The 14364-nt window shown below is 44.8% G+C and overlaps 1 protein-coding gene across 2 annotated transcripts in view; it reads right to left on the reverse strand.

The window, feature by feature from the left end:
• Window positions 1–866: 866 nt before the first annotated feature.
• sema3aa (sema domain, immunoglobulin domain (Ig), short basic domain, secreted, (semaphorin) 3Aa) overlaps window positions 867–14364 on the reverse strand; it is a 28897-nt gene continuing 15399 nt past the window's right edge. For both annotated transcript variants that reach the window (XM_028954195.1, XM_028954194.1), the window contains 12 exons: window positions 14243–14362; window positions 12589–12731; window positions 12307–12421; window positions 12014–12083; window positions 10614–10758; window positions 10309–10528; window positions 10130–10221; window positions 10015–10056; window positions 9413–9570; window positions 7661–7728; window positions 5433–5578; window positions 867–3537 (listed from right to left, as the gene is read on the reverse strand). In XM_028954195.1, the coding sequence (XP_028810028.1) occupies window positions 2779–3537; window positions 5433–5578; window positions 7661–7728; window positions 9413–9570; window positions 10015–10056; window positions 10130–10221; window positions 10309–10528; window positions 10614–10758; window positions 12014–12083; window positions 12307–12421; window positions 12589–12731; window positions 14243–14362 (2078 nt within the window). In that variant the 3' untranslated portion in view covers window positions 867–2778. The remainder of the gene's footprint in view (window positions 3538–5432; window positions 5579–7660; window positions 7729–9412; window positions 9571–10014; window positions 10057–10129; window positions 10222–10308; window positions 10529–10613; window positions 10759–12013; window positions 12084–12306; window positions 12422–12588; window positions 12732–14242; window positions 14363–14364) is intronic.

The raw sequence follows: 14364 nt of genomic DNA on the forward strand, positions 1-14364 counted from the left end.
CGGCATCGGTTATAAATCTGTCAGAACAGACTCTCATGAAAGTGTTACAATTTGGATTTACATGCAACACAATGCAATTACATATCCAAATGTCTAAAGTCGTAATTAGAGCTGGAACTAGCACTACTACTAATGATGACAGTAATTTCAGGATGGTGGCTTGGCTGCCAGGTAGTCTTGGGAAAGCGTGTTCTTCTATCGGCATTAGTTGCTATGGTTTTCTAATGTCAGTTGATGGGGTGTATGATTATTGGGTCGTGATGGCCCTCCGGGTCCTCGTTCAGTCAACATTGCGGAGGAACATTAGGTATTGATCTGTATACAGTTATGTCAGATATACACCTATATATACACACACACACACATAGAATTTGTGTCTAAATCTCGACAGTCGAGTCGCTGCCCTGAACATCGTCTTTTTATGCTCACAGTAACATTTTCCCCAGAATACCCGGGGTTATTTCTTGGTGAGTAAATGAGTCTCAGCTTCAGACATGCCCTCGCTGGGGGCATCGTGAGGAGACACACACACACAGATGCAGACGTGGTTACACACACGTCACAGGGGCTCCAGGGCGATGGGTGACACACCGTGTGGGTGAATCTGAGTGGGTGTACGGAGTGCGGAATTTGAAGGATGATTGAGGGGCATTTTATTTCCCTCTACACAGAACTGCTCAGGCAAAACACACACACAAATAGGCTTTGTGCCTTGACCCATCCAACAAGCTTCAGAAAAAAAAGAACAAGCTTAAATCGTGCAAGCTTAAACGTACGCATGTGTCCATTTACTGTGTTTCCTGCTCTGCAGCGTCCTCTGGCGGCTTTCTATCGAGGCGCACCCCTCAAACATGAGCCAGGCCACGTTTTTTCCACATTTCTGGAGGAAATATTTATTCAGATACAACCAAATGCATGCCAGAAAGACCCATTTACAGTGACAACTCCCTCCGCTCTGCCTATACTCATCACATCGCACAGATCCACGCTCACACTCACACACACACACACACACACACACCTGGACACCCAGAACTGAATACGGGGAGCAGAGAGATTGCCATCCGGTGGACATAGCATTGTATTGCATAAATGGTTGTACAAAAATAAAATTAACGAGTAAAATGGATGATGAGTGGTCTTCGTACACGAACAGGACAGTCGTCTCCTAAATGTTGGCATCTTTGTCTTTTTAGCAAAGGGAAAACGAAAAGTATTCACATCTCTTTAAACTTGCCTACAGCAAAGGACGAGCTGGTTATTTTTTTTTCACACACAAACATTGACAATAAAGAAGATGCACTAAGGTAGATTTCACATGCAAATTTACTCAATGCCCTCTCCTCGCACGGTCACCCTACATGAAATTCATAGCTAAGTGTTCGGGTATGTTGGTAATATCTTACATATTCATCGTTTTGCTTAGTACTTTTGCAATTATAATGAAGGCTCCAAAAAAATAAACTGTAAATAACCTGGATGTCCCCTTATCTTCATCTTTTAATCTCAGTCTGAAGGGGGATGGGGGATGGATGGAGGGAATAGTTATTCTGAATTGTTCAGGGCTCAAAAACGTATGTGCTATTCCTCTCACGTACACGCATCCCATACATGACAATGAAAAAGGAGAAGGACCTTCAGCCAGTTGGTCCATCTACGCAACTCATCCATATTGTGGCTGGGTTCTCTTTAATCAATGAGGAAGGGAGAAAAAAAAACAGAATATCAAAAATAAACCCTTTAAAACAGCAATAAGCAATAAATAGTCATGGTGTTCTTGTTTGAATATATGTACATACGCAGAGAGTAGTTTGCTTTACAGGCTGTTCTAGAACGTAAGATAGGAAAAAAAGCACATTTACAGAAAGGGATAAAAATGCAGAAAATAACTTAGAACGGAACACAACGGCACGGGTCTGTGCCTCTGGAGTTATTAAATCCATTTTTTGAGGAAAGAAAATACAAGTTGTGTTATTTCAGCCACGCAAATGGCTTTCTTTTGTCTTTTTGGAAGAGCTTATTCAAAAACTTGTGTACAGTACACCATTCACGATGCAACTGGAACTCTGGTCTGCAGACACACCAACTCGGTTGAGTGACGTGGCCGATGGAGGCTAATATTTCGAATGGAAGTGCAGGACGTGGAGGAGCGGCCAGAAAAGCATGCCTCTTTTTAACCTTTGACCTATTAAATATATGGCCATGAGTTTGGATGCTGACAGGTTAAATTAAGGAGTTGTGGCTAATGCTTTAAAAATGAATACTTAAAAAATGTTTTCTTTAAAGCATCCAGACTACTTGGCCGTTCAGCAAGCTCTATTTACAAGTCCCGGTTTCTTAGTCTGACTACAGGAGTCCAGTTTACACGCTGGGCGGTGGCGCCCCCATTTGTCCGTTGGCAGAAATGAAATCCAGTGTTGTGTTTCCGTTGAAAGGAAAATCCCTCGAGAAGAGCTGGAAATATTTGTAAATGATTATTCATTAATTTTAATACCAGTGTGGAGAATTGTGTGGGAAGAGTCTCAGCCTCAGCCACGTTACGAATGGAGTAAAATGGTGGCAAATCTTACGCAGAATGCCTCGGGGACAAGAGCACAATCACTGGGGTTTCAGTCTAGCTTTTAGTCTCTACAGGGGCAGGTAACAGCTTCAGTCTTTACATGTTACTGTGCCACACAGCTGCAGTGGGGTTTTATTCTGATGTTTTCTGAATGTGTGTGTGTGTTTATAAAAGTCTGATGACTGGTACATTGTTGAAAGTGTGTGTGCATGTGTGTGTCAGACACTCCTAGGCGGTCTCTGCTGCTCATGGGTTCTCCTGTTCCTCCCTCGTTTGTTCTCTTGGAGCTGCCTCCACTTGGCCGTGTTGGGGGGACCACTCCGGGCCCCGCCTGCTCCTTTCTGGCTCTGCTGGTTCCTCTGGGTTCCAGACTGGCCCTTCGAAGCCCCCTGTTTAGCCGACTGGCTCTGGGGGTTGAGGGAGCTGAGTCTGGTGGGCTGGGCGCTGGCCGTGCTCAGGGTGGACTGAGGGTTGGGGTTTCTCTGGATGTTTTGGCCCCTTAGAACCGTGGAGATGCTGAGGGCCTGCTGGGCAATTTGACTGCCGTTGGCCGTATTTTGGGGAGGCGCCCTCTGCAATGCAGCCGAAGCGATGGAGTTGACAGAAGAGGAGCCCTTAGGCCCCTTCTTTCCACGTTGCTTCTTCTCCCTCCTCCATACTCTGTCGCAGAACTCGTCCACGCTGTTGAGGTCCGGGTGGTCCAGCAGGCTGAGGAAGTCTCGGTACCACATCTTGTGTTTGGCCGCGGGGGCCAAGCTGTCCCCGTCCTGCTCCCACGCGCTGCCAAAGCCGGCCCCCGTCCGCAGAAGCAGCTCGCCCACGTGGTCGGCGGGGACGACCTGCAGCGAGATGCGCAGCAGTGGCTGGATGAAGCCGTGCTCCACGGCGTGGCAGTGGTACACACCGGTATCCTCCCAGTTCAGACTGCGAATCAGCAGGCCCTGCTCCGTACGGCTCATGCGTTCCTCCACCTTGATCTGGAGACAGATTTTTACTGTTATTTGACAGTTAAGAGCCCTCGTCCCCAACAGGATATATAGGGGATGCCATGGTAATGAAGATGCTAATAAATACAATATTAAGTAACAAATACAGTATTTAGAAATAACTTGCTTCCACACGCTCCAAACATCACCAAATTTTACATGAAACACAATGATTAAATTGTTCAATATTGTCCAAATTGCACGTGACACATATTGGCCATGCCCCATTAGCATTTTTTATATTAGCATGCTAGCATTTGCATGTTAACATGGTAATTGAAATAAAAGGTTTTAAGTGTCACCAAATTTCCTGTGAAGTGAATGTGAAGTGATTGTGAAACACTGCAGCTCAGCACACGGTGACACAACGAAATGTGTCCTCTGCTTTTAACCGTCACCCTTGGCGAGCAGTGGGCAGCCATGACAGGTGCCCGGGGAGCAGCGTGTGGTGACGGTACTTTGCTCAGTGGCATTCGGGATTCACACTGTAACCTTCTGGTTACGGGACTGGGCCATGCCCTGTTAGCATTTATGATGTTAGCATGCTAATATTAGTGTGCTAACATGTGAATTCTTTAACATGTACCAAACGTCACCAAATTTAATGGGACACATTACGGAAGTCCTTTTACTTTTTTCCTAGCCAAAACTGACGTTTGTTCACAAACTTCCCTTTTCTAGTAAAACTCAAACAAGCACAGTAGCATGTGTTTACTAGTGGTGGGCAGTGGTGGCCTAGTGGTTAAGGAAGTGGCCCCGTAATCAGAAGGTTGCTGGTTCGAATCCCGATCTGACAAGGTACCACTGAGGTGCAACTGAGCAAAGCATCGTCCCTACACACTGCTCCCCGGGCGCCTGTCATGGCTGCCCATTGCTCACTCAGGGTGATGGATTAAATGCAGAGGACAAATTTCACTGTGTGCACTGTGTGCTGTGTATCACGTGTGACACTTTCACTACTATTCTAGTTCAGTGAAAAGGTCTATGGTTAGATTTGTCATTAATTTTCTTATTTAAACAAAGCAGTTCAGCCTTGACCAAGTACTGATTGTATAACTGAAGATACTTGAATATAATTAAGTTTTTGAACAAATGCATCCAACCATCATATTACCTTTATTTTTGATACACAGTGCACAGTGCATACTATGCACTCTAGGCCCAAACAGACTATCACAAAAATCCAAGGAGTTTCTGTTATATGAGGTGGTGTATGAATTTATTTTGTTTGATAAATTAAAACCACGCTGTCTATATTAGAATTAAAGCAGAGTGGATTAGTAGTGCCTCGTTGTATCTAAAGATCCAGAATTTAAGGTCAAATGACCTTGAGGTCACTGGGGTTCTCTCTGTGGGGATATTAAAATAACTCCCCCAGCAAACGAGTGCTGTTAGAAACCAGTGGTTTATTTAATTGTGTAGTTAAGTAGTACGCTAATTACTGTTTAGCCAAGACGGCTGACACCCAAACACTGTATCTAAAGCCCTTGTGCGGGGATACCCGCCTTAAATTTTTCTCTTCCACATGGATCCAATCACATCCAAGGAGGCAACAAAACCTCTCCAAGAAGCCAATCCACTTAAAATACATTTTTAATGTGACCTAGATTAGAATGAATGCTGATTCTCCAGCATTCATAAATAATCGCTCTATTGCCACTGGTGGTCCAGACGGAGTTGGCGACAAAGTTCATTTAAATGAAATTCTTCTGTGTCTGTGTGTGTCCCATCATGCTGAGTTCATCAAAACTGCTGAATACAATTTCTCGTGCAAAAACCAACTACAAACTCTTTAAAAATGCTGATAAAAATTCTGTCTATGCACTGAGTCCATAAAGAACAGGTTGTGTGTGTGTGTGTGTGTGTGTGTATGTGTGTGTCGGTACCTCCTGTTTACGGTCGTCATTGGGCCTCTGTAGCTGCCAGTAGATCAGGGCTCTCTGGGACTTCGGGCTGCACTCCAGAAACATGCTGCTGTTCTCCACACCGTACACCACCCTGTCCTCAACAGTGCCATGTCCCTCCAGATCATCTATTACACACATGCACACGAACATATTAACCATAACCAATTACTAAGATGAATAGGCAGTACAATATGGAGCTCATCTGCATAGTAACAAATGATACTAAACCTTTAGCAGGCTTGACATTTCCATGCATCTATGATAAGAACATTTTGTCACTAGGGCAGGACAGGGCAGGAAAAGGACGCATTCGCACAAACAGGGGATTTACTCGTGCACAGGACATGGTAAAACACAATGACCCCACAAGGACTAGACACAATGAGTCAGATACATTTCATAAGCGTATACAGTTGTGGCCAGGAGTTTTGAACAACACAAATACTGTTTTTTGTAGCAGCTTTCTGCTTTAGCGTATTTAGCTTTTTTTTGTCAATTGTTTCTGTGGTGTATTGAAGTAAAATTACAAGCATTTTATGCGTTTCAAATGCTTTTATTGACGATTATATCAAGTTCATGCAAAGAGTCAATATTTGCATTGTTGGCCTTTTTTTTTGCAATTCGCCCAGGCATGCTGTCAATCAATGTCTGGGCCAAATCCTGACTGATGACAGTGGTGGCCTAGCGGCTAAAGAAGCGGACCCGTAATTGAAATCCTGAAGCAAAATACCAGCGAGGTGCCACTGAGCCAAGCACCGTCCCCACACACTGCTCCCCAAGGTTTATGGGTTAAAAGCAGAGGACACATTTCGTTGCTTGCATTGTGTTTCACAATGACAATAACTTCACTTTTTTTTTTTTTTTTAAATAATCAGCTCTTGGAGTTGGTCAGAATTTGTGGGATTTTGTTTGTCCACCCATCTCTTGAGGATTGACCACAAGATCTCAAATTGGATTAAGGTCTAAGGGGAACTTCCTGGCCATGGACCAAAAATGTAAACGTTTTGTCTTATGCTCCATCCTGCTGGAAAAGGACAATAATTTTTCCAGATGCCCCAAACAATCAGTAAAGATGGCTTTACCCCAGCAGTCCTTAGCAGTCCAATCCCTGTACTTTTTGCAGAATATCAGTCCTCTATGTTTGTCTTGTTGAGAAGTGGCTTCTTTGCTGCCATTCTTAACACCAGTCTTCACCTCACTGTGTGAGCAGATGCCCTCACACCTGCCTGCTGCCATTCCTGAGCAAGTTCTGCACTTCTGGAACCTGCAGCTGAATCATCTTTAGGAGACGGCCCTGGAGCTTGCTGGACACCTTGGGTGCCCTGAAGCCTTCTTCACAACATTTGAACTTCTCTACTCTACTAAGTTTTTGATGATATGATAAATGGTTGATTTAGGTGCAATCTTAGTAACAGCAATATCCTTGGCTGTGAAGCCCTTTTTATGAAACATAGTGATGACTGCACATGTTTCCTTGCATGGTTAACAGAGGAAGAATAATAGCTTCATCTTCCTTTTAAAGCATCCAGTCTGCTATTCTAACACAGTCAGCATGGTGGTCAACACTCTCACTTGGGTTAATGAGAAGATCACTGAAATGATATCAGCAGGTCCTTTAGTGGCAGGGCTGAAATGCAGTGGAAATGGGATTTTTAGGTTTAAGTTCATTTTCATGACAAAGAGGGACTTTGCTATTCATCTGATCACTCTTCGTAACATTCTGGAGTATATGCAAATTGATATTATAAAAAACGGAAGCAGGAAACTTTGTGAAAACCAGTATTTGTGTCATTCTCAAAACTTTCGTTCATGACTGTACATTTATATATATGCACACAATCAGGGCATTGGGAACGCAGAGAGTCAACAGCAAAACTCTGGACCAGAATGTGGTGCTGAAACATCCCGCAATGTCAGACCACAACACATTTTCAAAAAAATGGATGAAGCCCAAGGTCTCATTGGGAGCCAGTAGCACCTGACTACGAAGCTGTCAAGTGATCAAGGTCTGAAGAATTCATATTTTTGAATTCCTTGTGGTCTACAAAATCTATTATTCCAGACTACAAAAGTGTACATAAATACTTCATATTACCTATTTATATATATTTTATTATATAATCAGCTAAAAAAACAGGATCTACATTAACCAAACATATAAAAAAGGGAAGCGTGCTGTAGAGCAGATAAATGTGTTTAGTAGATACCATTATGTTGTAGGTCAGAGCACTGAGACAGTGGATCTCCATTTCTAATGTCCTGACGTCTTGTCCTCCTAATGAACAAATTAAAGGATAAAAGATTTAATGTTATGATTATCAGCAGTAGAACAGTAGAACGATGAAAAGCTCAAACAATGAAAATGCCTTACAATGTTGATGACAGTGTTTTCTATGTATGCATATTTTGCTTTTTGTGCTTTTATAATTTTGTATGGCACATTTATTCTTGAGCTATATATATGAACGACATGTGGGTGGTAGTAGCCTAGTGGGTAAAAACTCGCCTATGATCCAGAAGACCTCATATTCACAGGTAAAAATCCCACTTACTACCATTGTATCCCTGAGCAACACTTAACCCTTAGTGCCTCCAGGGGGACTGTCAAGACGTGTAACTACTGATTTTAAGGCGGTCTGGATAAGGGCATCTGATTAATACTGTAAATGTATGAAAATGTAATAACGGCGTTCTATTTTATTCTACCCTGTTTTTTGTGTTGGTATCCGTGAAGCCCCTAGAGGGCACTGTTGCTCCACCAGCAGTGCTGCACCAGGTAGCAGGTTCTCACAGTCGGCCTTGTCTCTTTGCATTCAAAATGTGGAAAGATTTGACAGCGATTTTCAAAAATGAAAACCAGAATGCGCTGCGAGACACATGACTCATGTGTCAGATACATTTCATAGAGTCCATTACAAAAACGCACAAGGCCCCGGAGCCTATAAATGCCCAGTAAATCATAACGTTAGAACCACCGCGTGTTGGAGTCCGGGCCCCAGCCAGGCTTTTATAGCCGGTCTAAGGGTACTTTCACAGTCCGGCTGCTGAACGCAAACAGGGGCCAGGCGCTGGGACGGCGGCCAGGGTTTAAAGATTCACCCTTTTCAGACAGCAAACACCATTTTCCCATTAAAGAAGAAAATGTGCGGAGGGGCGGCGTGTGAGGAAATGGCCCTGGCTTTCTCTGGTGAACAATAAGAGATGAAATAGGGCTGAAAAAGAGATTTCGCCCTCGTCTTCTCTCTCCCTCCCTTGTGTGCCCTTCTGCCTCTCACTCTCCACCCGCTCTTCCTCTCCACCCCTCACACTCATCCTCGTCCTGCCGAATTCTATCCCTCGCTTCCTCTCTCCGTCTCCATGCATTCCTCCTCTTGGCCGTGGGACCCTGCATAACGCGAGGCCAGCCGTCTGGTTCTCATTTCAGGCTGCAGTGAAAATATTTGGAGTGGAAAGAGAAGGACGGAGACCCGCCCGCATTCTAGCCTACTTCTGTGCGCCCGCTGCGGAGAGCACACGTGGGGTGGGGGGTCCAGAGTCAGCCTCCCCTGGTGTCGGTTGGTTTAGGAACCGCCTGACGGGGTGGCCGTCCCGGAGAGGTGGAGGTCGGAGGTAATGTGGTGGTTTGTCTCAGTGCGGTTTGTCAGTCTTACTCAGCAGAAGGAAGCGTGGTGCTGGAGGTGGTGTAGGTGTCGGGTTATGAATGGGGCCTGTGGTTTTAGTTTGGGATGGGTGCAGTTCAAGCACTGGTGGGAAATCGGATGTGTTATTTTAGTTCTGAATGCTATTCAGTTGGTAATGATAATGTTATGAATAGATGGTAGGTAGTGTTAACAGCTTAACATTTCCCTGCGTGACTGGAAGATTTATAAAAGCCTGAATATATCATCTGTTCAACTTTATGTATTTAGCACGCTGTGGACGTGGTAGCATCTCAGCGGGTTAAGCTCTGGGTCTGGTACCTCTTGGCAGTTGGAAAGTATCTGGAGCACTCTGTACCGTCCCAGGCACAGTATGGGTCTCGGGCCAGACAGCACTCGGCACACGCCTTCCCATACACCTCGCAGCGGTGCAAAGGCATCTGGGATACGCCCACTGATGAGCCCAGGTATAGCTGTTGCTGTTGCGACAAAACCCCACTTTTTAGTAAAAAAGATCATCAGTCTGCCACTCTGTCACAACTACAAAAACTTGATGTGCTATATCATGTGCTATAATATTATTTTTTTTAAATGTATGAATATTATTAAAAATAATCAAGCATCCACTATATTATTAATATTATGATAAATAATAATAACATTAATATACCAATTCATATAACATTATGTTATAATGCAAACTCAAAATCTAAATATATTTTATTTCATGTATTGAAGTAAAAAAAAAAAACAGAACACACTGCCATGTAAGAACAATACCTGAAATACTGTATTGGTCCAAATACAAGGCAATACATTTTTTTCCTTTAGGAAAAATTGTGAATTTTTTTATTTGAATTTTTTTAATGATTGTTTTAATTAGTCTTGTTTAAAACTAATACAACAACAGATTAAAAAGTTACCTGTTTTGTGGAGAGCTCCATAGCCGTGATGGGCGTAGGTTCCTGAGGAAATCACATATAAATCAGGCTCATCACACGCTGTGAACAGTGAAACACACAGTGGCTCCAAATGTACCCTGAAGACGGTCATCTCCTCCAAAACCACTTCCTCCAGGTCATGCCAGCTCTCCCTGGGAACAGTCACCACTTTCAGGACAGTCCCCACATCTGTAAGGTACAAGATCACACTGAGGTGTTGCACGGGATTATGGGATGCGACGGTTTGATGAGGTTAAACTCAAACACTGGACTGACCCGTGCCGATGAACATGACGTCGTACTGGCCGTCCTCAGCCTCCACCCTGTCCACCACCAGCTGGGTGAACTGGTACTCCACATCGGTCCGGACCACAATGGGCCGCCCCCCGGAAGGATTCACTGGGTTGTACATGGCCGGGTGCAGCCGTGCGAAGGTGATGACATCATCAGGAAGATCTTTGGTCGAATCGAACCCTCCGAAAGTCTTACTGGGGCACTGAGGAGCGAAGACCAATCAGAGTCGACATCAGCTACAGTTCTGGACGTATGCAGAACACGACAAACTTAGGAGTCTCGCTCACAGTGCCGGGACGCGGGTAGGGAACCCTCCCCTGGAACGGAACCCACTGGTAGTTGGGACCGTCCCTGTGGGCGTAGGGGCCAAGGAACACCCTTCTTATGTCCGCCATGTTGTACATGCATACTGCAGAGCCCCGGAAGATGTTGCTGCGCGACACACAGAGAGAGAGAGAGAAATATATTCAGTGTTAAATACATGCGGAATGTGTGTGCGTGTGTGTGCTCAGTTCTGTTTGCATTAACGGCCATTAGCCTGCACTTGATCAAGCTGAACACACAGCTTATCAAACGGCGGAGGATGCATGGATTAGCATTCGTAAAATGCTAATTAGCAAAAAATGCAATTAACGGCAGGGCACGGGCAAACACCCCCTCACACACACACACACACACACAAACATCTCAATCTATCACCACTGCCTTTGGCTCTCATTAAGTGGTAATATTAAAAGCCAGGTCCCAGAATGCACTTCTATTCATCTCCGAAACAGAGCACTTAGAAAACCAATTAAACATGTCCAATTCCTCAGCACTGGTAATTGAATTTTCCACTGTTGTGTTTTCTGCATATATTAAAAGACAGCGTCCAGTCCAAATGGCCCTCGTCCCGTGATTAATAGTCATGTATTTGTCTTTTTTTTTTTTTTCCCGCCATCTTGTACAGACAGACTCGCTCCTGGCACATCCATCATGTCGCTTTCTCCTTTTGCCCACGCGCCATCTATCAGCTTATTGTTCCGTGGCGTGGTGGCCCCTCCTCCGCACCCCACCCAGTCCGGGCGCGGCCCGCTCGGGTAGCCGGTCTCACGTTTCCCCCTTAATAAGATTTTCTCCTCCAGGCTCTGCTGCGCTCCCAGCGCGGCGGGGACAGGTAGCGGCCCCTGCGGAACGGCCTAAAAGGAATTTCCCATTTAGCCTGGGCCGAGGCGAGCCGTCTGTGTGCCGCTTAAACGGATTACGGCCCAGAGATGCTGTCTGGGAACTCCGGGATGCCCATCGTGCTCCCGGCCTATTGCGTCTTTCTGTGACTTTGAGATTCTGGAAGCGGTTGCATCAGCAAAAAATAATAATAATAAAAAAAAAATGTCCTGTGTTTGTCCTGTGGTGAACATAAATTTTCTCTGGCTTTCCAATCTAGTACCTCCTCACCTGTGACCTTAACAAGGGTGACTTCATTCTCCAATAAAAGCCACTCCATAAACCACATGCTGCGTGCTATAATTGCCCTGCGTGTGACAAACGAGACTTAATGTCCAAAGCAGATTGTGATATTGATACGAACGTCCCGTATCCTTTAGACAAGAAGTGGAATGTCCTCTTAAAAATGCAATATTACACCAGAGACCCTCTGCATCCAACACATGCCAAAAAATAAAGTTCCGAAGGACACAGCGTGTTGTACCTGGAGGTGGTGAAAACAGCGTAGATAACTGGGTTCTTCGGGTCCTTTGCACTCATCAAGAACACATCCTCTGAGGGGTAAAAAGAACGGAAAAGTTACATTTACAGTTTACAGGTCCGAGAAGATGCAAGGTCAAAGATGCATGTTCACAAAGTGCAGAGAAAGTGAAGCAGTTAGAGTCATATTAACCGAATTGGATTTTGAGGGGACAGCTTTAGAAATATTAAATTAAAGACCATGGTACAGAAAATTGTTATATCCCAAACCACAAAGATGCCACTGAAGCGCCTTACGCAGCTCATCAAAGTGTGTGTCGATGCCGTTAACCCCCGGTACCGAGCAGGTCAGCTTGGCCTTTAGGAAGGTCGTCCATTTGTTGACCAGACTCCTGTGGCCCCCCATGTCATTCTACACATACACACACACACACACACACACACACACACACACACACACACAAATTTACAGAAATGTTCACAAAAGTAATGTTCAGAAAATAATCTTAATGCTTAATACTGAAGGGTTGTTTTTTTTATGCACTTGTATTCTAGTGTGTTTGTGTGTGTGTTTGTTACCTTACACAGTTGTCCTATCCTGGAGATGGTCGCCTTTCCGGTGTGCTCCCCATCCATGGCGCTCTCTCTGAAGAACAGGAAGATCTTGTCATCCTCTGGATTGTCGCTCTCCGGAATGAGATGAACGCCTACAAACCTAGGATCTACGAAAATCAAAGATACCCACACACACACACACACACACACAAATGGAACATTAACAAACTGTGCAGAAACCCCGTAAATCAGCCAGGCATTAAAAATATACAGCCGTCATTAGGAGCGTACAAAGCAGCGCCGTCAGACGCCATCAATCCAGGTGTTCAGCATTATGCGCGGGCGCCATATGGAAATGATCGGGTGTGTGATGTACGGGGCTTAATCCATCAGTACAGAAACAGGGCAAAATAGACTCTAAAAATCACACATCCCATAGCGGCAGCTACAAAGAACGCTATGGGCCAACTCTTAACCGCGAATTTGGAAATTCTCAGCCTTCTGAGCAAAGGAAAGAAAATGATCACGGTAAAATCTTCGGTGGGGACTACCAAACGGTCCACAAATTTGGGACGAACTTCTCACATTATGTGAATCTGAGCTGTAAATCTTGGAAATTTTAATTGGGCTCAGGTCGATAAATTAGCTAAAATGTTAACACTTCAATAAATTTCTGGTCTGTAGTAGTAATTATCCTTTCCGTACAACTCGCTGCTTGTAAATTAGTTTTTATTAAATGTTCATGTTTTTAACGAAACGTTAATTTGATTTGCAATTATTGGCCACTGTCGTGAGTTGATGCATTTTAAATACTGCAAGAGAGATGCAAAATGGAGGCTGACGAGGTGAAACGGAGGCTAGCCTCTGGCATTTATGTTTCAAACCTGCTCATTTCGCCGCACATATCCTTTCCCACTTAGTCTAGACGGAGACGGTCGCAAGTCCGGATGACCAGGGGCCGGGGTTGTTTCCTGGATCGGGCCTACATCGCGACATCCAATATGCATGATGTTTCTTAAAGACGGCTTCCCTTTTCACACAGAGGCCGCTTCGAGCCAATCAGCAGCCAGAGAATGACAAAGTGATCATTGTGAAGGGAGCTTATGCTCCAAAGTGATCGAACACAATCTGCATCAACAGCTATTGAATGTCCTGTCCAGCGAGGCTGGAGCCCTCCTTTTGATAAGGCCAGATAGGATGTCCCCGCTTCTAATCCCCTTAATGGCTTTCCCTTTTGTGGGGGGCCGATGGCTTTCATTGACAGGGCAGTGGAGGTGAATTTGGGGTGTATCCGTAGTAGCAGGTCTGTCAAGGATTAAGGTGAATATAAAGCCTCTGGAAAAAGCCCTCCCTATGAATATATCGCTGCACTCATCGCCGCGGAGATGGGAGCAGAGGCCGGGAGGATGAGAAGGAAACGTGAGCCCCTAGGAGGAACAGCTGAGCGCGGATTAGCTGCATGGGAAAATATGGAACGTCTAAGGTTTAAGCTTAAATTGATCTTTTGTGCTTTATGACCCCTCTGTAATGCAGTCGGGCTGTCAGAGGAGAACACATACTCTGCTAGTGTTAATCTCTTCACCAGACACACACATTTCATGAATGGACTTTATCAAAAATGTTTTATGAATGGGTCCTGAAGAGCAGGCAAGGTCCAATCAAAAGCATTCCCTTATACCGTTCAGCCATCTGGAGTCATGCTGCTCTGTCCTGATTGGATGGTGCTGTCCCAGAGTGCGAAAAATGGCAAAGTCCCTTCCCATGAAGTCTGCCGACGTTCCGGAATACAGCTCACCATCT

This window comes from Denticeps clupeoides, chromosome 15 (genome assembly GCF_900700375.1).
Source record: "Denticeps clupeoides chromosome 15, fDenClu1.1, whole genome shotgun sequence".
Classification (NCBI taxonomy): domain Eukaryota; kingdom Metazoa; phylum Chordata; class Actinopteri; order Clupeiformes; family Denticipitidae; genus Denticeps; species Denticeps clupeoides.